Source organism: Hippopotamus amphibius, chromosome 5, assembly GCF_030028045.1.
Source record: "Hippopotamus amphibius kiboko isolate mHipAmp2 chromosome 5, mHipAmp2.hap2, whole genome shotgun sequence".
Classification (NCBI taxonomy): Eukaryota; Metazoa; Chordata; class Mammalia; order Artiodactyla; family Hippopotamidae; genus Hippopotamus; species Hippopotamus amphibius.
In genome coordinates, this window is record NC_080190.1 from 138,151,542 (window position 1) to 138,178,625 (window position 27,084).

At 42.1% G+C, this 27,084-nt stretch overlaps 1 protein-coding gene across 6 annotated transcripts in view; it reads right to left on the reverse strand.

The window, feature by feature from the left end:
• The window catches only part of SNX31 (sorting nexin 31), a 66,131-nt gene extending 43,378 nt beyond the window's left edge, over positions 1-22,753 (reverse strand). For 3 of the 6 annotated variants that reach the window (XM_057737279.1, XM_057737277.1, XM_057737281.1), the window contains exons 1-4: positions 22,457-22,753; positions 22,275-22,349; positions 10,449-10,563; positions 6,623-6,687 (exon numbers count right to left, since the gene is read on the reverse strand). In XM_057737279.1, coding sequence (XP_057593262.1) covers positions 6,623-6,687; positions 10,449-10,563; positions 22,275-22,349; positions 22,457-22,522 — 321 coding nt within the window. In that variant the 5' untranslated portion in view covers positions 22,523-22,753. Of the gene's footprint in view, positions 1-6,622; positions 6,688-9,840; positions 9,964-10,448; positions 10,564-22,274; positions 22,350-22,456 lie in introns of all 6 variants that reach the window. The other 3 variants (XM_057737278.1, XM_057737276.1, XM_057737280.1) reach the window with 2 other exon arrangements.
• Positions 22,754-27,084: the final 4,331 nt, after the last annotated feature.

Consider the following 27,084-nt stretch of genomic DNA (forward strand, 5'->3'; position numbering starts at 1 on the left):
TATTTCTTATTCTGTCTCAGAGACCCAACCCTTTGCCACTGGTCAGGATGAGACAAGTCAGTTGGCAACTGCTCTTCACTTTCCTTCCTCCTTCTCTCCAGCAACTGCTCTACAGGTTGCCTCAGCCGGTGGACCTCTGACTCCATCAGAGAGAGGGAGGAAGGACAGTGAGGGTGCTCTCCTGCAGCTGGGGCTACCAACCTTGAGGCAGGGGCCCTGGCAGGAAGAGGCTCTGTGAGAATGGAGCCAACACAGAGAAGAGCAGGGCTTGGCTAGGGAGTAGAAAGAGCATGCCAGCCAAACTTCCCCAGCTTTTCAGTTAAATGAATACATTTCCCTTTTCTGTTTGTCCCTTGTGATTGAGAAAGGCCTGACTAATATGGAAGAAGTTGAACTCCACTTTCCCTATGCTAGATGTTCCCTTGTTGTATGCTCTTGGCCTTTTTATACATAATTTGTTTAAAGCTGAGTCAGATGGCTGCTTAGATGATAAACTCCTTCAGAGAAGAGATTATGCAGTATCTTTATTTTGAAGAGTGCCCTGTGCAAACAGATATTTGAATAATCTTGGTGCTAAATTTCTCAAAATGATCCAAGTGAGAGGATCAAAGGAACTATGATAGCGGCATCTAAAATGGCGCATTTAAAATTCATTATTTATGCACATAACCTCCCTATCGAGCCCCCCACTCCATATTTCCAAGACCTCTATTTGAGAAGAGAATATTAAGATTAAAGTCTCCAGGGACTTCCTAGGTGGTGCAGTGGTTAAGAATCCACCTGCCAACGCAGGGGACACGGGTTCGATCCCTGCCCCAGGAAGATACCACATGCTGCAGAGCAACGAAGCCCGTGCACCGCAACTATTGAGCCTGCACTCTAGAGCCCGTGAGCCACAACTATTGAGCCCATGTACCGCAACTACTGAAGCCCATGCACCTAGAGCCTGTGCCCCGCAACAAAAGAAGCCACAGCAATGAGGAGCCTGCGCACCACAACAAAGCGTAGCCCCCGCTCACCGCAACTAGACAAAACTGTGTGCAGCAACGAAGACCCAACCCAGCCAATAAATAAATAAATAATTTTTTTAAAAAAAAGATTAAAGTCTCCAGTGTTCTGTTTGACACAGCAACACTGGTTTCAGCTGGGCAGCCTCCTCTCCTCAGGTAACCTCCACATGGAGCGAGGTACGAAGTTTAACTACTACCCAACGCTTTGCCATTGGTTAGAAGGAGACGTGTTGGTTGGCAACCAGCCCTCACCTGCTCACCTCTGCAGCTTGTCCTCTCAGTTGCCTCAGCCAGTAGAGTTCTGACTCCCACTCTACTTCAACCTTCCCCACTTTCCCCAAGACTCCAACCACATCTACCTCCTCCCTCATCCCCACTGGGTGACCTCATCTCTTATAAGTCAGAGGAAACATCAAGAGGGGATTCACTGTACTTCAATTCACAAACCTCAGACCTGCCTGTGTTCTCGTCCAGTCTTTCTCTCTGTCTCACATTCAGTTTAAGAGGGGTCCTTCTTCCACCCATTCCCAGTTCGTGTTTAACCCTCCTTCCTCAAGGATTTGGTCCCGTTGATGATCAAGGCCAATCCCACCTACTCCCATCTCCTTGTCTACTGACTACTTCCCACCAGCAGGCAGATTTACTCAAATCTCTCTCAACTCAAACAGCAGAAAGACAGGGACTTGGGGTGGATCACCTGCAAGAAAAGAATCTGACTGGTTTGACCATGGGAGAAGTTCTGTTTTCAGCGCTGCTGTGGGTATGGATAGAGCCATATGTTTAAAAACAACTAAGCATCTTCTTTTTCTTTTAAATGATGCCATTTTGAACTCCAAGAAAAACAAATGTTGTTCAAGAAAGTAAAGGTAATCATAAACATAATTTGTTTAGTAGTAAGAAATATTTACGTATTATAATGATCAAAATATGGACTAAGGATTAATTTTTTTAAAATTGTGACATAAAACTGGGGAGAAGAGGGAAACAAAAGAAGGTGATACAACAAAGTTAAATCCTCATCCTGCATAACAGGATGGATCATGTTTACAAATTGAAGAACAAGGGAAAGAGATGTATATCATTCACCTCCAGTTATTTAAATATCTAAAGAAAAAGCTAAAAGATTTGAAAGCCATTGCCTCTGGATAGCAGGAGATGTTTATAATATAATCCTTTCTAGCACTGTTTTACTTTTAAATCCTTTTTGCACAAGTTTAAAACTATCAGCATATTTTGCTTTGATTAAAAAAATCAACATTTTTAGAACAATATGGTAAAGAGGAGAAGTAATACCATTGAAAAACCTTTGTATTATGAGATAAAAGCAAGTGAACAACAGATAAAACATTCTAGGTTTAGAGTGGTGGTCGAGGAAGAATTTGGCTCTATTTGTGATGTTTGAATTTTACTTGTACATAACATATATAATTTATATATAAAATGTAAAAGCCATAGAAAAATACAATTAGAGGAAAAAAGCCAATGTTCATATTGTAGGAAAACAAAACTTAACTCATCTTGATCTAGCACAGATCAGGAATTAAAACACACAATTCACACCAGTAAACCGAATGCACTTATCTTTAAGAAATCTCGAAATCCTCCAATGCCATGGTCTGCCTTAACACATTTTAAAATATGCGCTAATTCTTTTCAAATCCAATTTAACACCCTGAGAAACTGTTTAATTTATCAAAGAAGCTCCATCAGTGTGCTTTATTGATATTCTGCTCTGAGGCAGAAGAATGTCTGGTAGCCATGGTGCTTACCCTGTGCTTTATTACCCAAGAAAATCCATATTTGGACTCACCAACCTCTAAATTTCCATCACACTTAATAGTCGGCCCTAATCATTTCACTACAAGGGACACAGGGAACATTCTCAAGAGGAAATGGGAAACGGTCATTTCCCACAGCCCCCAGAGCCCCCAGAGCTATGGTGGGCAATGCTTCCCCAATACATAAATTGCCCCTAACTTCCTAGGTACACAAAAGCCACTCCAATACCTTTTTAGTCTCCTTGTTCTCAAGTGCATTGTTCACACTACAGATTAAGAATCAGGAACATAAAAAGTGTTTCGTCTAAAGACTTTGGTTTTGCCTTTTCAAGAGTCCCTTCATCTCAGAGGCAATTGCAGAGCAAAAGCACAGCGCGTGGTAGGTGGTGGGGGCCGGATGCACAAAACAAGGGGGACCTGGTGAGGGGCGGGGTTGCGGTGCTGCCCCCACTCTAGAATAATCTCATGACATCGATGGGTCCAGGCTCCCTGGGCTCCTCCTTATTAAGATGTGGGCCCTTGGACAACTTACTTAACCTGAAAAAGAGATGCTAATAGCAGCGCCCTCAACAAGCTACGAGGGATAAATGAGACACCACACAGAAGGCAGCAGGTCTAGCCCAGAGTGAAAGCCCTACAGAGGCAACCCCCTCTGATGACTGCAGCCTGCCTTTGACAGAGGCTCCTCGGAAGGCTCCTACGTGTACTCACATTTCTAACCCAGTGCGTCCTTGCCCAGAGACAGGAAGATGTGCTTGTACTTGCTGAGCCCTGGAGAGCCAGGCCCGTGAGCATGTGATTATTTGGCAATAACCACTGGGAAACTGCAGGCCAGGCACTTATCAAAGGCAGTGAAAATATCTAGGTGGGGTCTGCATAATACTGAGGTGGGGAAACTTCCCAATCCCTGCTCTGTGGGCTCCTTTAATGGTCTGGCAAACCCACACATCACCATCTTTGAAGAAGTTGAAAATGGTCCCAAGTCTGAACCAATGGGTTTTCAGAGAGGCTGCCAAGTCTGGTGAAAACTGGATCTGGTCAGGGAGGAGGGAAGCAGAGGTACAAAAGTGCAGCAGGCAGGACTCAAGCCACACAGCAGATGTCTTAATGCAGTTCATCGGGAGGCACTAGGTGGGTCTGGCAGCACAATTCTGGGCCCATCTGACACCACCTAGCGTCTGGGGAGAGATGTGCAGACCCACCATCTTTGCTAAAACAATCTCTCGGCAGGCTGGGAAAAGGGAAAAGGACTGGTGTTGGTAATGGCAGGAGGACCTCATAGGCGTTAACATTGGCCAGATGACATTTAAGTGCCTAAGAGCTCTGGCTCACTTAATCCTCCCAACAACCCTAAGAAACAGGAGCCATTCTCCCCATTTTAGAGATGGGGAGACTGAGATACAAAGAGACTAAGTAAACTGCCCCAAGCCACACAAGTCGAAAGTAGGGCAGCCAAAATTTGAACCTTGGCCATCTCACTTTAAGCCTGCACTCCTAACCACTAAGCCAGTCCTGAGGCTGATTAGTCAGCAGGATGGTTGAAGATGTGATCTTGATAAGATGAACTGTGGTTTGGGTTTCACTGCAGACACACTGCTTCAGCCTGGGGCAGAGCGTTAGTGAGAAAGTGCTCAGAAACAAGAGGCAAGATCCAGAAGTAGGGCAGACAGCTTTCAACAACTCAGCTCCTGCAACTCCCAACACTGTGGGTCAGTGAACAGCGGGCTCACTGAATGCAGCTCTTTTCAAAGTTGAGGGATCATCTGGAAAGAACCAGAGGCAAAAATCCCTCAAGAAAGGAGGAAAGAAACGTGACCAACTAAAGGTGAAAAATATATCCCCCCAAAATGATGCCACTGAGGAGATGAGAATAATGGCTGTATTAATCAAAATAAGGCTTCTCTGAACTTAGACTTCAAAGAACAGATCAAGGCCTCAAGAAAGAGGTAAGCGAACAGAAGGACATAAAAGGAAGCTGGCCGTGTTCACGGAAGCAACAGAAGTGAAAAATAAAGGCATTGCAAAAATGAAAATCTCATCAGCAGAAGCAAGAAGAGACATTGCAAACTGCAGCTGGGGCAAAAGGCAGAGTTATACAGATTTTAAAAAAGGACACTAAAATCAGATAAAACTCCTCTAAATTATCAGGAAAGAAAAGACAACCAAATCAAAGCTACAAAACATTGCCACTCCATGAATGATTTTTAGAAACTGCTGAAAACAAAAACCTTGACACACACAGAGATGACAGAACCAAGGCCGATTACACCTCCGTGCATTCACACAGAATGATTTGCAAGATGTAAACTTTGAAAAACAAAGTTCAGAAAGTGGGTAGAGAATGTGCTTATTTGCAGAGCAGAAAAGGAAATGCATACATATGAATGCTTGTATTTTTGCGGAAATGTGTAGAAGGGACACACGTTAAACTGTAAACAACAGTCTCTGAGGAGGGAGCCTGGAGACCTGTCGGGGGAGCCAGGTTACTTTGATCATAAACCCTTTTGTGCTGTTTGAATGTTACCACCATCATCACCGCAACAACAAACTTTTCAAAGGAAAGGAAAGTGTGTTATACACACACACACACACGCACACACACCTACCATTAAGTATATGTGAAAGTACGAGCAATTATACAACAGGAGGCTCTGGGTGCGTTTCTCAGTTCGGTGGATCAGTACGTTTATCAACACACTTGAACCACTGAGTAAATGTAAATTTGCTCCCATTTTTACAAGTCTGATCAAGGCATCATTCCTCACTGAGCTAAGAGGCCAGTTCAATAACATCATATCATTGAGCAATTTCAACCCTTCTGAAGCTCTTCCATTCAGTCAAGAACATACATGCAGGCATAAAAATGTTCCCACGTGTACCACCCAAATTGGTGCTGTGCTAAACAAATGTACTTGGCCAAGTTTTAGCCTCTAGGGGGCAAGTGGCCAGTGGTTCTTTAAACCAACAAAGGAAAGGGAGATGCAGTCTGTCATTCTGTTGAGACTGAATTTTCTCCATGATCCAGTAAGGTTAGGGGCAGAGAATATATAAGTAAGAGCTGACATGGCTATTACTGTTGTTCTGAGGTCTTTACTGTCCCACACTTGGAAGTCCCAGCTATACAAGTAGGCTCCCTCAGCTGTCACGGGGGCCCTTCATCATAAAAGGTTCTCTTCTTCATGCCCAGTTTTGAGATGTACAATGCTTAGGCTTCAGAAAGAAAAAAAGAAAGAAAGAAAAAAGGTATCTCTTTCATTAAAATGGGCAAAAGATCAAGTGACACACCTAGTTTTCCATCTAGAATCTAACCTTCCAAAAGAACAAAATAGGAACCATCTTGCCATGTCATCCAAATGAGTATTTTATCTGAACCCAGGCTCTGTAGGGCTGATGGCCAGAAACACACACATGGAGACATATTCTGCAGTAAAATAATGACTTTAGTCAAGAAAGCAAGCTTGGACTTCCCTGGTGGCACAGTGGTTGGAAATCTGCCTGCCAATGCAGGGGACACAGGTTCAAACCCTGGGAGGGGAAGATCCCACATGCCTTGGAGCAACTAGGCCCGTGCACCACAACTATTGAGCCTGTGCTCTAGAGCCTGTGAGCCACAACTATTGAGCCCACATGCCACAACTACTAAAGCCCACGTGCCTAGAGCCCGTGCTCTGCAACAACAGAAACCACCACAATGAGAAACTTGCGCACCACAATGAAGAGTAGCCCCCACTTGCTGCAACTAGAGAAAACCTGTGTGCAGCAATGAAGACCCAATGCAGCCAATTATTAATTAATTAATTTAAAAAAAAGAAAAGAAAAGAAAAGCAAGCTTACCAGCTGCACCAGTTTTAAAAAACCAACGAAGACATCACTTCTCAACATGTTTGAGTCCACGGTTACTGAAAAACAGGGACAGGAAACCAGGTTAGCACAGGGCTGGGTTGCCCACTCTATTAAACTGCTCTGTCCTCCAGGGCACCCTCCAGGCCTTGCCAGTGCACAGCTGCCTCCCTGAAGACAATGAAGCCTGAGCCTGTGACCTCACAAATCCAAGAAAATCTACAAATCCGGCCTCCTCCAGGCAGCCTCGCCGAAAACATGAACCCATCACACCAACCCCAGGTGACTGTTTCCAGGAATCCTACTTTACTCATGTACACTCATCGCCCAGTATCCTTCTAGCTGCCCTTACTAGAAGGATGATGAAGTCAATACGAGGAAGCAATGAGATCTAGAAACTTGGACCTAGACTCCCACTTCAGTGAGATGCTTGGTAATTTGAAAATTTTAAATCAACCAAGAAACATTGATTGAGAGTACCTCTTTTCACAATGGGAGCTCTCAAGAGGTTACCAAAAAAAAAAAAAAAGCAATTATAAGTCTGTCAGAGATTTAAACTTTCATTCTTCTATACTTATAAGAGCATTTTCCCCTTTAGGTTTAAAGCTCCAGACACCAATACCCAGCGCTGTGGCCAGAGCAGATGGGCTGACACTTTCCACTGAGGACCCCACACTCACACGTGAGGTGCTTCTCAGCGGCTTCCTACTTCTTATCTTCCTCCCCACAAGTCCTCTCCTGGACCCTGCACTTGAGCTAAACTTATGCACTTTCTAAATCTATATTAAATGTTGGGCTTTCCTGGTGGCGCAGTGGTTAAGAATCCACCTGCCAATGCAGGGGACACGGGTTCGAGCCCTGCCCTGGGAAGATTACACATGCCATGGAGCAACTAAGCCCGTGCGCCACAACTATTGAGCCTGTGCTCTAGAGCCCGTGAGCCACAACTATTGAGCCCATGTGCCGCAACTATTGAAGCCCATGTTCCTAGGGCCTGTGCTCCACAACAAGAGAAGCCACTACAATGAGGAGCCTGTGCACCACAATGAAGAGTAACCCCCGCTCGCAGCAACTAGAGAAAGCCCGTGTGCAGCAACAAAGACCCAACGCAGCCAATAAGTAAATTATTCTTATTTTAAAAATTTTAAAAATAAAGTATATGATTTAATGATCTTTAAAAAAAAAAAAAAGAATCTGCCTGCCAATGTAGGGCACATGGGTTTGATCCCTGGGCCGGGAAGATCCCACATGCCACAGGGTAACCAAGCCCATGCGTGCCACAACTACTGAGCCCACATGCCGCAACTACTGAAGCCTTCAACCTAGAGCCCTTGGTCCTCAACGAGAGAAGCCACTGCAATGAGAAACCCTTGCACCACAACAAAGAGTAGCCCCCACAACAAAGAGTAGCCCCCGCTTGCTACAACTAGAGAAAGCTCATGTACAGCAACAAAGATCCAATGCAGCCAAAAATATAAAAACAAATAAGTAAAAAAATTTTTTTAAATTTTTAAAAAATACAAAATTAAAAAAAAATCTATATTAAATGTCTTTTTGTTGCTGTTTTACTGATTTTGTCAAATAACTTCTGCCAGCATTCAAAATGAGCACTGACTGAAGTCATTTCAGGTGTGCTTCCCAAACAATGCCACGTTTTTCAAAATGAAGTAAGAGTGTGTCTCTGTAACAGGAGGAACTTTTTTTATAAAAGGTATTCCTTCTTTTTTAAAGAGAGTAATTTAAGGGGGGGAAGCTCTTATCTTATTTTCTGGAATATATGTGGCACATATGCAAACTAATCATTATAATCCTTAGCATGGATTCTCGGGAATGGGGAAAGCTGTTGAAAATGTGTTCATCCAACTAGTATTTACTGTACAATTGTTAAGTACCAGGTACTATGCAAAGCACTTGGTATATTTTAGCTCACTTAATCTTTACAACAAACCCCGAATAAATAGTATCTCCATTTTACAGATAAAGACACTGAAGCTCAGAGAAGGTAAGTATCTTGCCCCAGGTCACACAGCCAGTGAGGTGCAAACCTGGGACTTGGACTTGACTTTAGGTCTGAATAGAGCCTGTATTCTCAGCCACAACACTATGCTGCACTGTCTCCTTCCTTTACCTTCCAGAGGCATCCTGACTATGGATAAAGGCCAGGCCTGGAGAAGTGACCCTTTAAGCACGGTGATCATTTGTGAAAAGGCCAGTTGTTAAAAGGAGTATTTCACAAAGATGTGAGAAAACAAATCAATTGATTTCATTTCAATTTTGAATGAAAATTCAAAAGCTATTACATTTTGAGCTTGAAAGGGTTTATTTAATAGGTTTAAAAAAAGGTACACTCTCCACTACAAAAGATGAATGGAAAATAGATGACTTCTAGAATTTCTATTTACTATGCCTAAAAACAAAATGTGCAGCCCTGAGAAATAATTTGGTAAATCTATAATTGCTGACCTAAAATGATCTGTAAGATTAATATTTTAAGAGGAACAAAATCAACATACAGAAGAAAAAACTTTTTTTCTTTTGTTATTAAGGACATGAGTGAGATAGTTGGTAAAGTTTGAATAAGGTCTCTATATTAGATAGCATTATTATACCAACGCTAATTGCCTGATTTTGATAACTATACAGTAGTTACAGAACAGAGTGTCCTTGATCTTAGGAAATACACATAGATGTATTTAAGGGTAAACTGGCTTGTATATGCAAAACAAGCATCTCAAAAAATTATATATAATATATATGCATACACACAGTCATAACACAAACACAGACATGGGAAAGTGAGAAAGAATGAAAAAGCAAATGTAAAATGTTAACATTTGAGAAATCTGGGTAGAGTATACAGAAACTTTTGCATTAATTTTGCAACTTTTCTGTAAGTCAGAAATTCTTTCACAATAAAAAGTTAAAAAAAATCAGATACAGAAAAGTGTATAAAGTAAGGTTCAATTTGTGTTTAACCAACAGGGATGTACATCCACACTAGAGTACACAGGATGGTTTCTGAGAAATACACCAGCCACTTGTAATAGTGTTCTACTAGAGGCTTAGGAATCTGAGGGGGAAGGGAATGTACCTTTCATTGTATACTCTTTGGACAGGTTATATTTTTTAAAACATTTTATGTCTGTACCATACCATTTCCTTCTTCTCAAACCTTTAAATATTTGAATGCCAATGTTTCTACTTCTCCTCACCCTCCTCCAGTCTTGCTCTGCATACACTTTTCAGGAGCCCAGCAAAGGGCCAGGACCTCTGTACTGCCAGCCTCACAGGACCAGAGCAGAGCTCTGAGCATCCCTGGTGCCTTAGCATGGCTCCTGGGGAAGACAGAGATGGAATTACCAACTCTGGCACTGTCAGTAAACACCTCCAGTAGCTCCTGAGAGCTTTCATGTAAACAGCTTATTTTATCCCTTTATTCAGTCTTAATCCAAATGATATCTCTTTAACTTCTCCCATCAAAGCCAATACAGAGTGCCCAGGGGGTGAATCTAAACAAAGCATTTTTAAATCATACAAAGACCACATATTGTATGATTCCATTTACATGAAATATCCAGAACAGGCAAATTTATAAAAGCATAAATTAGTGTATAAAGACAGCGGCTGGAGGAGAAGAGAAGCAGGGAGTGACTGATAATAGGTATAAAATTTCTTTTGGGGGTGTTAAAAATGTTCTCAGATTAGATAACGGTGATGGTTACACAATCCTGTAAATATACTAAAAACCATTGAGTATATATATATAAAATGGGTGACTTTCATATCTCAATAAAGCTGTTTTAAAAATTCAAATACCTACCATTTTGCAAATATTGTTCCAACTGGTCCCTTCTCTCATCAGCCATAGATGCGGTCATTGCAAGATAGTACTTTGGTGGAAAGGGTGGCAGGCAATTTCCAAATACCCGCCTCAGCTGAAAGATCCAGGAAACACACGGTTAAGGCAAAGTGCCCATAATTCAAGGTTGGCGAGATACCAAAGCCCCCTCTTGGGGCAAGTCTCATTCCAGCACTTTATTTAAAATTAACCCTCCCTAGTGGCCAAAAGGAAGGAAAGGGGATACCTTGATTTTCTTAAGGAGAAATTTATTTCACTATAGGTTTCTAGATATTAGACATATCACAGAGTGATGACTCCAGTCTTATTTTGGTAGATTTGGGGTACATTTTAATTTTTCAACTGTTTTTTTACAAAACGGACACCAGTCACATCATACAATACTCCTTAATTCATACCTTTAATTCAGTAGTATCTGTGATATCAATGATAATAGTTAGGAATTTAATTCTTCCACCCCACCTCCACCCAATCTGAACATAACAGCAGATGTTTACAGCTGTGCTATTTAATTCAATACCTACTGACAATGCAGCTAGTCCGAACTGAGATGTGCTATAAATGTAAAATACACTCCAGCTTTACACTTACAGTGACAGCATGAAGATAAGATACTGCATCATTCTCTTTGAAATAGAAGAAAGGAAACCAGTAAGAAACCCAGGGAGTTTTTTTTTTATATCCCCATATCATTCATGTATCCACATAGGCAGAAAAATAAAAAATTAAATGAGAAACCAAGGAAAAAAAATTTGGAGAGTTTTTGTAAATTGATGTGAGATGAGAGAGAGATGAGAGAACATAAGAGAGGGGTAAAATGCATGACTATGTACAGAGAAACTTGGGAAACTTGAGAAGAATGTGTTCAGACAGCGAAAAATGCAGATGGAATGATCAACAGAAGACGCGGAATGTGAATTAGAGTGTAAAAAGGAACTTGGCCTGTATCAGGAGAGGCATAGTGTACTTTGAGGCCAGAATTTAATTTTTTTTTAAGAACTTTTATTGAGATACAGTTAACAGACAATAAACAGCATATATTTAGAGTGTACAATTTGGTATCCCAATCTCCCAATTCATTCCCCCCCAACCCTCCCTGCTTTCCCCACTTGGTGTCCATATGTTTGTTCTCTACATCTGGGTCTCTATTTCTGCCTTGCATTTCCTCTTTCATAGTTGTTAGCATTTGCCTTATGTATTGAGGTGTTCCTATATTGGGTACATATATATTTGTAATTGTTATCTCCTCTTCTTGGATGGATCCCTTGATCTTTATGTAATGTCCTTTCTTGTCTCTTATAACATTTTTTATTTTAAAGTCTATTTTATCTGATATGAGTATTGCTACTCCAGCTTTCTTTTGATTTTCATTTGCATGGAATAACTTTTTCCATCCCCTCACTTTCCATCTGTATGTGTCCCTAGGTCTGAAGTGGGTCTCTTGTAGACAGCATATATATAGGTCTTGTTTTTGTATCCATTCAGCCAGTCTGTGTCTTTTGGTTGGTGCATTTAGTCCATTTACATTCAAGGTGATTATCGATATGTATGTTCCTATTATCATTTTAACTGTTTTGTTTTTGTTTTTGTAGGTCCTTTTCTTCTCTTATGTTTCCTGCTTAGAGAAGTTCCTTTAGCATTTGTTGTAGGGCTGGTTTGGTGGTGCTGAATTCTCTTAGCTGTTGCTTGTCTGTAAAGCTTTTGCTTTCTCTGTCGAATCTGAATGAGATCCTTGCTGGGTAGAGTATTCTTGGTTGTAGGTTCTTCCCTTTCATCACTTGAAATATATCATGTCGCTCCCTCTGGCTTTCAGAGTTTCTGCTGAGAAATCGGCTGTTAACCTTATGGGAGTTCCCTTGTATGTTATTTGTCGTTTTTCCTTTGTTGCTTTTAATAATTTTTCTCTGTCTTTAATTTTTGTCAGTTTGACTACTATATGTCTTGGCGTGTTTCTCCTTGGGTTTATCCTGCCTGGGACTCTCTGCACTTCCTGGACTTGGGTAGCTATTTCCTTTCCCATGTTAGGGAAGTTTTCAACTATAATCTCTTCCAATATTTTCTCGGGTCCTTTCTCTCTCTCTTCTCCTTCTGGGACCCCTATAATGCGAATGTTGGTGCATTTAACGTTGTCCCAGAGGCCTCTTAGGCTGTCCTCCGTTCTTTTCATTCTTTTTTCTTTATTCTTTTCTGCATCAGTGATTATCACCATTCTCTCTTCCAGATCACTTATTCGCCCTTCTGCCTCAGTTAATCTGCTATTGGTTCCTTCTAGTGTATTTTTCATTTCAGTTATTGTGTTGCATATCTCTGCTTGTTTGCTCTTTAATTCTTCTAGGTCTTTGGTAAACTTTTCAATCTTTGCATCCAGTCTTTTTTCAAAGTCCTGGATCATCTTCACCATCATTATTCTGAATTCTTTTTCTGGAAGGGTGCCTATCTCCTCTTCATTTACTTGTTTTTCTGGGGTTTTATCCTGTCCCTTCATCTGGTACAAAGTCCTCTGCTTTTTCATTTTCTCTGTCTTTCTGTGGCTGTGGTTTTCAGTTCCTCAAGACAAAATACTGCTGATACTGCTCGATACTGCTGTCTGCTCTCTTGTGGAGGAGGCTATCTAGGACTCTCGTGCAAGCTTCCTGATGGGAGGGACTGATGGTGGGTACGGCTGGGTGGGCAGAGCCCAGGGAGATTTTAACATGGTGCCTCTAGAGCAGGAAGGCTCAGTGGGAGATTGGGATACCAAACTGTATACTCTAAATATATGCAGTTTATTGTATGTTAACTCTATCTCAATAAATTTCTTTAAAAAAAGTGAAAGCAGGTCTAAGAGAACTGAGACTGCAAACAGGTAAGAACTTTAATTTCATGACCTTGTCAAAATACAGAGTGTTTAGCAAATATTTACCTTGCATAGGCCCTACCTTCAAAATACAGCCAGAATCTGACCACTTCTCTCCACTCCCAATGCCATCACCCTGGTCCAAACCACTGTCATCTCTGCCAGGCTATTGCAGTAGCCTTCCAACAGATCTCTCTGCCTCTGCCCTTGCTCCCCTTCTGTCTATTCCTAATGCAGAATCGCAGATTACACCTTAGAAATGTAAGTCAGACCATTCCTCTGCCCTGTGCAACATCCCTCATGGCATCCCATCTCACTCAAGTACAAGCCAAAATCCTTAGGGTGGCCCAGAAATGTGCCATTTGATAAGATGTCCATCAGCCACCTGTGATTACTTAAATGTAAACAAATTAAAATAAAATAAAATTTGAAATTCAGTTCCTCAGTCATACTAGCACATTTCAAATACTCAATAACCACAGGAAATATGGCAATTTGCCACTGGATTGGACATAGATATAGAGCATTTCCATCAGCACATAAAATTCTATTGGACAGTGTTGATCTAACACCTAGAAAGGTTATTAACTGCCTGCCTGTAGGTAAGATACAGATCCCTGATGTGTTTTGTTTGGTCTGCTAGACTGTTGTTTGATTTACAGAGAATTTGAATTTGATGCCAACATTTTATAATTTAAAAATTTAAAAAGTTATCCTGGAGAGAATACAAAATGGTACAGCCACTTTGGAAGATAGTTTGGCAATTTCTTACAAAGTAAACATAGTTTGACCACATAATCCAACAATCACACTCTGAGTTTTTTATCCAACAGATTTGAAAACTATATCCAAAAAAGCCAGCATACAAATGTTTATAGGTGCTTTATTCACAACCATCAAAAACTGAAGGCAACCAAGATGTCCTTCAATATGTGAATGGATAAACAAACTCTGATATATCCCTACAATGGAATATTACCCACCAATAAAAAGAAATGAGTTGTCAAACCACAAAAAAAAAATGGAGGAATCTTAAATACATTTTGATAAATAAAAAGCCAGTTTGAAAAAGCTACATACTATAGGATTTCAATTGTATGATATTCTGGGAAAAAAGCAAATTACAGAGAGAGCAAAAACATCAACAGACATCAAGAGCTTGGGATAGGGGGTGTCGAATTGGTGAAGCACGTGGAATTTTTAGGGCATTGAAACTAGTCTGTATCATACTGTCATTGTGGATACGTGATCCTGTGCATTTGTCAAAGCTACTGAACTTTACAACACAACCTTAATGTGCACAAATATTTAAAAAATCATTTAGGAAGTGGGGGAAAACCCAAGATGGAAGCAGAATGTGAGAAAACAATTTAACTCTACTACAAATATAGGAAACAACTGCAGTGAAGGGGGTGAGGGAAAAGGTGCTGACCCAAGTAACTCTGCAAATGAGTGGAGTCTGTGACACTAAAGGCAAAAGAAGCTGTACAGAAGCTCTGCATTCTACTTGATAAAGCTGTTTCCTACATGGGTACAGCTTAACAAGTCTAATGCCACTATATGTGTGTACAGAAGGAAATAATTAAGTAAATGGATGGCAGGGGTGGGAGTCAGATTTCTCACTGTTGGAATGAGAGTTTTCAGATAAGTAAAGGGAATAGGTTAGAGTGAGCCACGTAGTAATGGATTATTTTCGGAGATATTGGTATGCACTCATGTTTAACTTAACATAGATACAGATGGTTATACATAAAAGTATTTATAGACGTGCATATATACATGTATATTTTCTTGCTGTGACTGCTGAGAGCGCCTAGAAGCAACTACACTGTGGTAGCAGGGAACACAGCTGGTGCCCAGATCTTGGTTTCTAATATCATTCTCCAATAAAAGCAACTAGGGCGTCATGGAGAAATGGTTGACTCTAGGACCAAGGCAGGAAATATACAAGATGAGTCCGGGTCATCTTGTAGCACCAGAGAATAAGAAACGTGCAAAAGAAACAGAGAAAAGTCAACAATGGGGTGTGTCAAAGAAACACAGGAGCAAACTGAAAGAGCTCCCATAGGACAAGCTGGAACAGTCTGAACGATAAAGTCTTATTGAAGCACAACCCAACGTATAAAGAAAACGTCCAGGAGTCCACACAGATATAAATTATTGAAAAAATAAATTGGATAGAACAGACAAATCTCCAGCAGAGAAAAATCCCAAATAATGTATGTAGACACTTATCCCACAAGGAGATGGAACATAAATTCTCACTCTTTAAGTGTGGGCTGTGCGTGGTGACTTCCCTCCTAAGAGCACACTGTAGAAATGGAGGGGAAAAGAGTAACTTTATATGGAGAAACCTGACAAACACTACGTCAACCAGGTGATCAAGGGCAATATCAATACTGTTAGATCGATAGCAAGTGCCCCAGACATGATATGATTGGAGGCACTTGGCCCCTGTGGTCTTCCTCCTAAAACCATAACCCCAGTCTGCTCACATGAAAAACATCAAATTCCGATAGAGAGACATTCCACAAACTACCTGAGCAATACTCCTCAAAAATGTCAAAATCATTAAAAACAAGGAAAGTCTGAGAAACTGTCACAGTCAAGGGAGTCTAAAGAAACATGACAATTAAACGTCACATGGGACCTGGATGGGATCTTGGAAGAGAACTAGAACATTAGGTAAACACCAGAGAAGTCTGAATAAATTATGGGCTATAGTTCATAATACGGTATCAATACTGGTTCATTAACTGTAACCAAAGTACCATAGTCATGGAGGACAACGGGGGAAACAGTGCAGGGTAGATGGGAGCTCTGTACTATCTTTGAGATTTTTAAAAAATAAACCTAAGATTGGCCCACAAATATAATGGTTGTGTAAAAAAGAAAAACTGGAAAAAATAAATAAATAAAAGAAAAAAGAAAAACCGACATTCTGGCTTGTCTTGGAAAATCCGAAGGTCTGGAATCACCTGAGTGTACACACACGCAGGCCGTTTCCACCGCACCCACCCCCCTGCCCCCGTTAGAGCGCCATCCCAGGCGGAGTTGCTCCAACGACCTGGGATTTATACACCTCATCTCTGCGAATTCCATTAAGTAGAAGCAGGAATTTGTCTTCTTTGCATGCAATTATTTCTTGATTAACTGACTGAGTGATCTTTAAAAGGCAATTGTCTTCCTTGGCCTGTGTTCAAAAACGCCGCAGATGCTCCCAAATTGGTTGGAATCACAGCAGACTTGAGCCAAAAGGGCTGCCTGGGTTACCCATCTGCAGGGGAGAATCTGGGGGGAGCCCTATGGCCAAAAGCCAGGGGGAAAAGTCAACAAGGATTAAGGTCCTAATACCCATACCAGAGCAAAAACTCCCCCAGCAGGTTTTACACCCTGAGCTGACTTGGCAAGAATCTTTCCCCTCCTTTCTCAAGCACTGGTCTAATGGGGGTGGGGGCAATGAACCCACAATAAACTGAGCAGTTGAGTCTGCCAAAAGTCAATCACCAACACCAGAAGGTCTTCAATTCTATTGCAACATAGTATTTTCTATCAGTCTCAAATAGCACCTAGTTTAACTCTTAAAAGCACTAGCATACTGAGGATTATCAGGAATTAGAGTTTAGCCCCATCACTCTCTCAAAATCTGTTTTGAGAGATGAAAAGGAAAAGACGCCTCTTCTCTTCATTTATTATGAGATGTTTTTGCTTGTTTGCTCACGTCGAAAGACCACGTTCAGATAACATATTTTTTTGATCCCAGCACAATCTCCTGCTCCAATTTCTCCATCGTACAGTTTTGCCTCGTAACATGCAGAGAACTTTACTGGCCAATTGAAAATATCACCTCCTTCCTCGTTCCATGCACGTACAGCCCCCTATTCCTATCCCACAGTGGTGACCTGGGCCAAGTGGAATTACGGTCACAAACACTGTCCTTTTTACAGTGTCTGTTTCTAATGTTGACTCATTCATCCCATCTCTCCAAGGCCCCTGGTAATAAAAATCTCAGATTTTCCAGATAAAGGGCCACAAACTCAAAGCAGTCTGGATTGTGATATCTTGTACCAAAGCACATCAGTCTTGTGTATTATCCCATTTCTTCCTCAAAACAGTCCTGTGAGGTAGATGACCATCACTGCCATTAACACTGCCATCTGCTGTTCCGCCTTGACAGCAGAGCACTCTCATAACATCCTTCCGCCTGACAACAAGGTTACTGGACAGTAAGAGTAACCTGAAGCTCAGGCAGCTGAAGTGACTTAAACCAAGATCCTAGAGCTGCAGAACCTGGATGCAGTCTTTTTACTACTTTTTCCTTCTCACCCTCTTTTCCTCCTGTCCTCCTCCTCCATCAGATCTCTATTGGGCATCTCCTAAAGCAGGATTCTGCACTGGATACACTATGCCTATAGCCTTCATTCATTCCTTCATTTAAGTATTTGGGTTTTTCAGCTAAATAAACAGGGAAACAATATCTTCATACGAAAAAAGGGAACATGACAAGGCCTAAATACAAAGTGGCACAGGAATCAGAGAAAGGCATTTTGTGGAATCAGAGAAAGGCATTTTTTGCAACCAAGGGGGACTTCCCAGAGGAGGTGAGGCTTGAGGTGAGCCTTGAGAAAGGGCTGGTCCCTAACCCACGGGCCAGAAAGCAGGGGTCTTCCCAGAAGGGTGAAGTGAGCCAGGCAGAGGCAGTGGGCCACTTGATGAGAACAGAGGGTCTGAGTCAGGGAAAAAGGGAAGGAGGCAGGCTGAGTCAGCACTCGGCAAGGAGGAAGATGAGCCAGTGCGTAGCCTTCCTCTCTCACTGAAGGATCCTTCGCAAACTTCCCTAGCTTGTCCTCATTGCCATGTCTGATGCTGGCAGGGTGTTTTCAAAGAAGCAAGCATCCTTTCCACACACTCCAGCCTCACTTACACAGGATGGCCAAAATAAGCCATTAAAGGTTTCCTTCACAGATTTCTTTAAGTCCCCTTGAGGGAGGTGGTGCAGACAAGGGCATAGATCAAACTGGTTTTATTCATAAAAAGGCACAGAAAGCAGTCAGGTCAGTCAGTTCACAAGGCAGTTCACTCAGCAGCGGAGGGGAAGCCGCCAGATCTTAAGGGACCCTCAGTGGGGACCAGGCTGCCAGCGATGACTTCAGAGAGCTCAGGTCACAGCTGACCTCTGGGAAACACAACCAGCTCTCCTCAGGTCAGTCTTATATGCTTTAGCCTCCACACAGCTTGGCTGAGAAGGAGCAGGGGCCACTTCACCTGGGCCAGGTTCTCCTCAACTGCAGAGTTCTCCAATATACAAAACAGAAATTCTATTCATAAATCCAGAAATAACACGTGCTGAAGTCAGAGTCTTCACTTAATTTAACATAGTGCTTGGCATTTAATAGGTACTAGTAAACATTCTTGAGTAAATCAGTCAATTCTATTAAGGTGAAATTTCTGTTCTATTGTGGTGCAGAACCTCCCAGGAAATCAACTAGAAATAAACTTATACTCACCAAACATATACAATAACACACACATACACACACACACACACACACACACACAAACACAGATGGGGCTTTTATATTGTTTCCCTTTTTTGTAGTGCTTAGTATTAAATCAGATTAAGAATTCTGAGCCATTTCACATCTTTCATGGAATAGAAAGAATAAAAACTAGCTGAGAAGTGGCTGGGAGAAGTCACCCAACTTTTCAGTCTCAGACTTAGGGTTGCCAGATAAAATAGGGGATGTCCAGTTAAGAGTAGGCCAAATATTGCATGGGACATACTTATACTAAAAAAAGTGTTTGTTGTTTGTCTGAAATTCACATTTAACTAGGGATCCTGTATTTTTATTTGCTAAATCTAGCAACCTTACACGAACCCTTCATCTATAAAATGGGAGTAACGGTAACGATTGCAACACCAACCTTACAGGGGCTTCCTGTGCGAGTGGAATAAAACCCTGTGCCTGGAACTTTAATGACAGAAATCGGGTCTTATTGTCTGGGGCTAGAGGTGGAGGGAGGGGATCAAGGGCAAAGGGGACAGGGAACATTATGTGTGTGGAAACTTATCTGTTGGTGGTGGTAATTGTATACATTGACCAAAATTCATCACACTGAATACATAACATTAGGGAATTTTATTATGTTATGCCTAAATAGAGTAAAAGGATGTTAGTTTAGGGTGCAATTGTTTTTCTGATGCAATTTATTTTGTCAGTTTGATAAAGAACCACAAAACGTAATGGGTTAGAGCAGGTTCTGGAGATCAAATCCTGGCTGCAACACTTACTAGCAGTATGACTGTGGCAAGTTGTGCCTCAGTTTTCTCATCTATTAAATGGGGCTAATTATAATCCTAACTCAGAAGACTGTTGTAAAACTTAAACATGATAAGACATGGAAAGCTCTTGGCACCAACCTTAGCACAGAGTAGCTGATATTAGTTATTGTTTTAAATGAATAATAATATCAATAGCCATCTCCTAAGATCTAAATAGTTTCTTTAAAATGAAGTTATTCCAGGATTTCCTTGGTGGTAGAGTGGTTAGGAATCTGCCTGCCAATGTAGGGGACACGTGTTCAATCCCTGGTCCAGGAAGATCCCACATGCCACAGAGCAGCTAAGCCTGTGCACCAGAACTACTGAGCCTGCACTCTAGAGCCCACATGCCATGACTACTGAGGCCACATGGCACAACTATTGAAGTCCATGCACCTAGAGCCTGTGCTCCGCAATAAGAGAAGTCACCACTTTGAGAAGCCCACACACTGTGAAGCCCCTGCACCGCAACGAAGAGTAGTGCTTGCTCTCTGCAACTAGAGAAAGCCTGCACGCAGTAACAAAGACCCAATGCAGCCAATAAATTTAATGAATTAATTAAGTTTGTTTAAAAAAACAAAAAAAATGAAGTTATTCCTACAGAAAAGGGAAACAACGACACGTGTAAGGTAATTAGAAACTGGATAAAGAAATCCCCACTTTAGAAAGTGCAGGGTGGTGAGGGGGAGGTTGGGGTGGGATGAATTGGGAGATTAGGATTGCCATATATACATTACTAATAAGAAAAAATATATCAAATCGTACACTTTAAATATATGCAGTTTATTGTATGTCAATTGTATCTCAATAAAAGTTTAAAAAAATAAAAAATAAAAATTCTCTCACAGAAGAAATTATTAAAAAAAAAAAGAACTGGCTTTATATCTCCACTTCTGGACCTTGTAAGATTGGATAGGTCTGAATTTTTCTGAAAATAAGTATTTTCCTGAGTCTATTGGTTAATAAGGACCTGATTCAGGAATTCTTCAAGTCTCTGAGTCAGTAAATGTTTACTGAGCATGTAAACCATGTGCCAGGCTCTGTGAAATACTGGTGTCTAATCTTCATAACTGCCCTGTGAAGTTGACATCCATAACCAACTACCTGATTATTTCTGAAAGGAAAACTGAAGATCAGAGAAGAGGTGAAGTGTCCTGCCAAGAAGTGGTCAGTCAATCTCACCCCCTCCCTGCTCTCCTTGCTGTTTCCTGCCTTCCACCTGTGATGGTAACCTCCCCAAACACACCTCACACACAGGAAGACAGATGAGGGCAGGAGATGATCCTCAAATTCCTCCTCCAAATGCCTAAACCACCTATACTTTCTCTTCCTTTGAGATCCACGTCTGCCTGCCTCTGTAGTCCTCCTAACTCCCCAGACATGTTTCGGTCACAAGTAGCTTGTCATCCTTTATCCATGCGCCTTTTATTCAGCCATTGATAATCATTCCTAAGGACCTGTCAGCTCACAGGCACTGTGTTAGGTGCTACCAATTCAAAGACAACCACAAAAATTAACTGACAACCACAATATACCTGTTTTTGTTGACTCCAAAGAAACTTAGTCATACCTTGAAAATGGACTTTTCCAATGCACTATGATGTATGAGCAAGAAGGCTCACTGCAGTGATATTTTTAATAGTAGAACAATCGAATTGAGCTGTCCATTAACAGAAAATGGTCTTAAAGGAAACATGATGTATTTACTCACTAGAAAGGACTCTCCCCAAAATGTTAATAGCTGTTGCCTAGGCAAGCCTCTTTCTGTCTTTTTTCTCCCTCCCTCCCTCCGCCATCCCTTCCTTCCTTCCTTTCATTCTCTTTTTTTCTCGCTTTCTTTCTCTCTTTCTAACTTTAGGTATGTGCTCTTTGTAATCAGGATACAAAATCTTTAAAAACAAAACAAAACAAAAAACTGTGTATGACTGTGGGGGAAGGGTAAAGCTCATTTCAAACTTCCATGTACTCCTCTAACCCACTTTGAAGACTTGCAACACTTCCTTATTAGGAAAATAAAACCCATTAGGGCAGGCTAATAAATCAGTCTGCCTCCTGTAAGAAAATGCCATCAGGACATCAGAGTGAGAAACTAGAGTGGGAAATGGACTTCTGACTTGATAAGCCCTCTGTTTCCTGGGTTTCCAGCCCTCCCCTACTTGAAGCCTATGAATACCCTCGTTTGAAAACAAAAGTAGAGACACACCTTTTTAAAGGGGAGAAAATCAAACTCTGAGAGAAAGGAGATTAAATACCCATGTACAAGATTCCTAACACTACACCTTGATCTAGACTTGGTTTGCTCATTTTGAACAGGGATGTTGTTCTGGGGGAACAGCTGGCAGTGAAATGGAGCCCAGGTGGGGCTGGTGGGGATCACTGGGCTGGAATGGGTTGGGATAATTACCTGCGCGCTGTTCCCTCATCTCACAGCTGGAGGTGATTAGAAGCCATAGCATGTATTCATTGAGCTGTACGCCAAGCAATTCACAGTTAATCTTTACCACGATCCGGATTAGGAGCCTGAGGCCCTCAAGAGGTGCAGTGTCTTGCCGGAGTCAAGCACCCAGAGCCCACCGGGCGCACTTTTCCCTCAGGTGGGCGGGCTGGTCCCCGCCTCGAATCCGCTCACCTGTTCGTTCCAGCGATGCAGCTGGCTGTAGCGCACCTTGCAGAACAGGAACCCGTCCAGGTACACGGAGTACAGCTGCAAACAGAGACATCACGTCTCGATTAGCCGAGCGAGGTGAGCCACCGCCCCTGCCTTGTCACCGGCCTCCTCCCTGCCCAGTCGGACCCCGACCCCCCGCGCACCACGTAGCGGCCCCCCAGCGCGTCGGTCCGCTGCTGGGACACTGGGATGCAGAAATGCATCTTCATGGCTCGGGCGCAAGCCCCGGAACAGCTCTGGGAACCCGACCCCTGGCGGCGGCGGCGGCGGCGGCGCGGTTAGCAAATCCGGACTCCGGGGTCAACCCGGGAGCTCGACCTGCTGCGGCGGCGCGGTCCTCTGCTTTGAGCCCCGCGGCTGTGGGTGCACCGGGCTGGCCTCGCGGCCCAGGGCGGAGCTCTGCTCCCGCTGCCTCCCCGACTCAGGTGTCCGCAGCTGGGGCCGGCCTCCTGGTCCCCGCCCCGCTCCGGCTGTGCAGCTCGAGTCCCGACAAGGGAGGGAGGCGGAGCGCGTCCACGGCCAAGGGCTCGGGCTCTGTCCACAGCCCAGAGCCAACCTGCACCCCAGGCAGGGCTCCCAGGTGTTGAGGCGGGGCTTGGGACGGAATTCAGGGTAGGGAGACTCTAGAAAGTGGCAGTGCCTCCCTCGGGCCAGCGGTTTCACCCTGGGGTCTATGGACTCCAGGGGGCTCTTTGGGAGAAAATTGTGCTTGGACGACGGGTGGGATGATGGAATTCTTCTGGTGAGAAGGCCCAGGGTTTCATCAGATTTTCAGAGCGTTCCTTGAACCCACAAACGTTAAAAATCGTTGCTCCAGAGGCCTAGATGTCCCGTACAGCTGCCACATGAGTAATTCACTAACTACTCCTGACCCGGCTCCAGCCTCTCCGGTCAGGCTTCTTGCTGGGGCTTAGGGAGTGGGGGACGCACAGCCGAGAAGAAACCGGTCTTCTCCAAGGGTCGGTCCCAAGGTGGCAGTCCAATTCCTGTGGCCTGCAGAATGTCCAGTCTGCCTTCCACTGGGTCTATCATGAGAGACAGAGACAGATCACATTCAGACTGACCCTCAAACTCAAAATGTTGACATTTTCTGCAAGTCAGAGCCCTGACAGGCTTGGAAAAAGTTTGTCCCATTACCTGCCAACACTGCCTGCAGTGCACTGTGAATTAAGATTTTCAAAATATGCGTACATCTAGTAATTACCCTATGACTAGAACATTTATATTAGGTTCAGTTTTATGTGTTAACATTTGTTACATATAATACTTAAGGCAGTGGTCCCCAACTTTTTGGCTCCAGGGACAGGTTGTGTGGAAGACAATTTTAGCACCGGGTGGGGTGGGGTGGGGGGATGGTTCAGACAGTAATGGTAGCAATGGGGAGAGACAGATGGAGCTTCCCTCGCTGGCTTGAGGCTCACCTGCCGCTGTGGGGCCTGGTACCTTACAGGCTGCGGACAGGTAGCAGTCCACAGAACTGGGGTTGGAGACCCCTGACTTATGGTATGCCGCAGTATTTATAACCCTGCTTTAGTATTTTTAAAATGCTAAATATTTTTCCTTTAAAAAAAACAAACCTTTTTTTCCCCTTAATATACCAGAAACTTCAACAATTTTTTCCCCTTAGTAAACCAGAAAACTTATCAAATGGAAGTGGTTTGGGCAACTCTTGATCCCCAAGAAGCCTTAATTTCAAATAGGTGCCAGCACCCAGTTAGCTGGGTTCATAGAAGCCCTTTGTTCTTTGGACTAACCATCCCAAGTTCTTTCAACAGTCTCTCATTTTTAGTTGCTGTGGAAAATAATCCTCCTAATTCTCTTAGTTAAACCAAGATCGTGTTCCTCCCGACTTGTGGTGGTCCTCAGGGTGGAGGGAGGGTGGAGGGAGGCAGTAGTCACATGTGTGTCTGTCACAGGCAGGCACTGGGCTTTCTCCATGCTTCCTGCCCTTCAATCCTCCCATAACTCTTCCAGGTGAACCTTAAGAGCAACAGCCTACCAGTGACAGGCCCAGAGAGTGGAGTAACTTTTCCAAGGTTGCAGATCCCTTTCTCACAGGTCTGAATCGTTTCTTCTAGGATTTCATCAGAATCATGGAAAGTCCTTAAAGATGCACGTCACCACTGGGTGAGAGCTGGGAGCCTGACATGGGAATCTCAGCCGCGGGAAGGAGAACAGCACTGCTGAGCCCCTCTTTGCTCTCACAGGCTTGCTGGTTGCCAGGCTCTGATGTACATCATGCCATCTAATTTCCCCAGTAACTTTGAGCTGGGAACCTTCGACTGTTCTGGTTTTCAGAAAAGGGAATTGAGACTTGGGGCCTTAGAGTTAGGAGGCTGTATAAGGCAGTGGCTAAGAGCATGGCAGAAGGAATTCATATCCCAGTTCAGTGGCCTCTAGCTCAGGAGCCTCAGGCATATTAGTGGATTCTTAAACTGCACTTTTCTCCTATGAAATTGTGTTAATAACTCTACCCACTTCAAGAGAATTTTCATTCCAGGATCGATGGGCCTTAGGGTTTTTCCTTTGCCTTTGGGCCATCTCTGACCTGGAGGACTGCTTTATAGCAAGGCCAGGGGTGTCCCTGAGTTTCCTCTTGACTGGAGGCTGATTAGGTATGCTCTGGGATCCCGTCCAGTCTTCAGGCAGCAAAGTGGAGCACCCTGGTCAGGCCTGGGAACTTACTTCTAACTGTGAATGGCCTGGGCCCTGGCTCAACCCTATGGCAATGTCCAAACAAGGTCATTTCCTTCCTTTAATGCCACACTTTTAGTTTTGTTCTTTCTCAGGACTGCTTTGGCTATCCGGGACCTTTTGTGGTTCCATACAAATTTTAGGATTGTTTGTTCTATTTTTGTGAAAAATGCTATGGGAATTCGTGATAGGCACTGTGTTGAATATGTAGATTGCTTTGAGTTATAGGGACATTTTAACTATTAATTCCTCTAATCCATGAACACAGAATATCTTTCCAATTATTTGTGTCTTCTTCGATTTCTTCCCTCAATGTCTTGTAGTTTTCAGTGTATAGGTCTTTTACCTTCTTGGTTAAATTTATTCCTTTTTATGCAATTGTAAATAGGACTGCTTTCTTCTCTTTCTAACAGTTTGTTGTTAGTGTATAGGAACAACAAACTTTTACATATTGATTTTTGTATCTTTACTGAATTCATTTACTAGTTCTAACAGGTTTTTGATGGAGTCTTTAGGTTTTTCTGTGTATAATACCATGTAATCTGCAAATAGTGACAGTTTTACTTCTTCCTTTCTGATTTAGATGCCTTTTAGTTCTTTTTTTTTTCTCCGATTGCTGTCGCTAAGCCTTCCAATATTAGGTTGAATGAAAGTGGTGAGACTGGGCATCCTTGTCTGGTTCTTGATCTTCGATGAAAAGCTTTCCGTTTTCAGCTTTTTTCATTGATTATGATGTTAGCGTGGGCTTGTCATATGTGGCCTTTATTATGTTGAGGTATGTTCCCTCTATACCCACTGCATTGAAAGTTTTATCATAAATGAATGTTAAATTTTGCCAAGTTATTTTTCTTCACCTATTGAAATGATCATATGATTTTTAAGTCCTGTATTTTGTTAGTTTGGTACATCATATTATTCAATTTGAGATATTGAACCATCCTTGCGTCCCTGGAATAAATCACACTTGATCATGGTGCATGATCCTTTTGATATATTGTTAAATAAGTTTGTTAATATTTTATTGAGGATTTTTGCATTTATGTTCATCAGGAATATTGGCCTGTAACTTTCTTTTTGTGTGGTGTCCTCTCATTTTGGTATCAGGGTATTGTTGGCCTTGTAAAATGAGTTTGAATTTGTTCCTTCTTCTATTTTTGGAAGAGTTTGAGAAGGACTTGTGTTAATTCTTCTTTAAATGTTTGGTGGAATTCACCAGTTAAGCCATCTGGTCCTAGACATTTGGTTATTGGGAGGTTTTTAATTACTGTTTCAATTGACTTACTAGCAATTGGTCTGTTCAGATTTTCTATTTCTTCATCATTCAGTCTTGGTAAGTTGTATATTTCTAGGAATTTATCCATTTCTTCTAGATTGTCCAGTTTGTTGGCATATAATTGTTCATAGTAGTTTTTTATGACCCTTTGAATCTGTGGTATCAGTTGTAACATCTCTTATTTCTGATTTTATTTGAGTCCTTTTTTTTTCTTGGTTAGTCTAGCTAATAGTTGTTAATTTTTAAATCTTTTTAAAGAACCAATAGTTTTGTTAATCTTGTCTTTTTCCTCTTCTCTATTTCATTTATTTCTGCTCCAATCTTCATTATTTTCTTCCTTCAGCTAACTTTGGCCTAATGTGTTCTTTTTCTACTTCCTTGAGACATACTGCTAGGTTGTTTGAGATCTTTCTTTTTTCAAATATAGGCATTTATAGCTGTAAACAAACTTTCCTCTTAGAAATGCTTTTGCTGCGTCCTTTAAGTTTGATATATTTCCATTTCTATTTGTCTCAAGAATTTTTTAATCTCCCATTTGATTTCTTCTTTGATTTCTTCTTCTATTGGATGTTCAGAAGAGTGTTGTTTAAATTCCATGTATTTGTGAATTTTTCATATTTCCTTCTATTGATTTCTAGTTTTATACCATTGTGGTCAGAAAAGATACTTGGTATAATTTCTATTCTCTTGAATCTTTTTTTTAAAACTTTTAATTTTATATTGGAGTATATCTGATTAACAATGTTGTGATAGTTTCAGATGATCAGCAAAGTGACTCAGCCATACATGTACATGTATCTATTC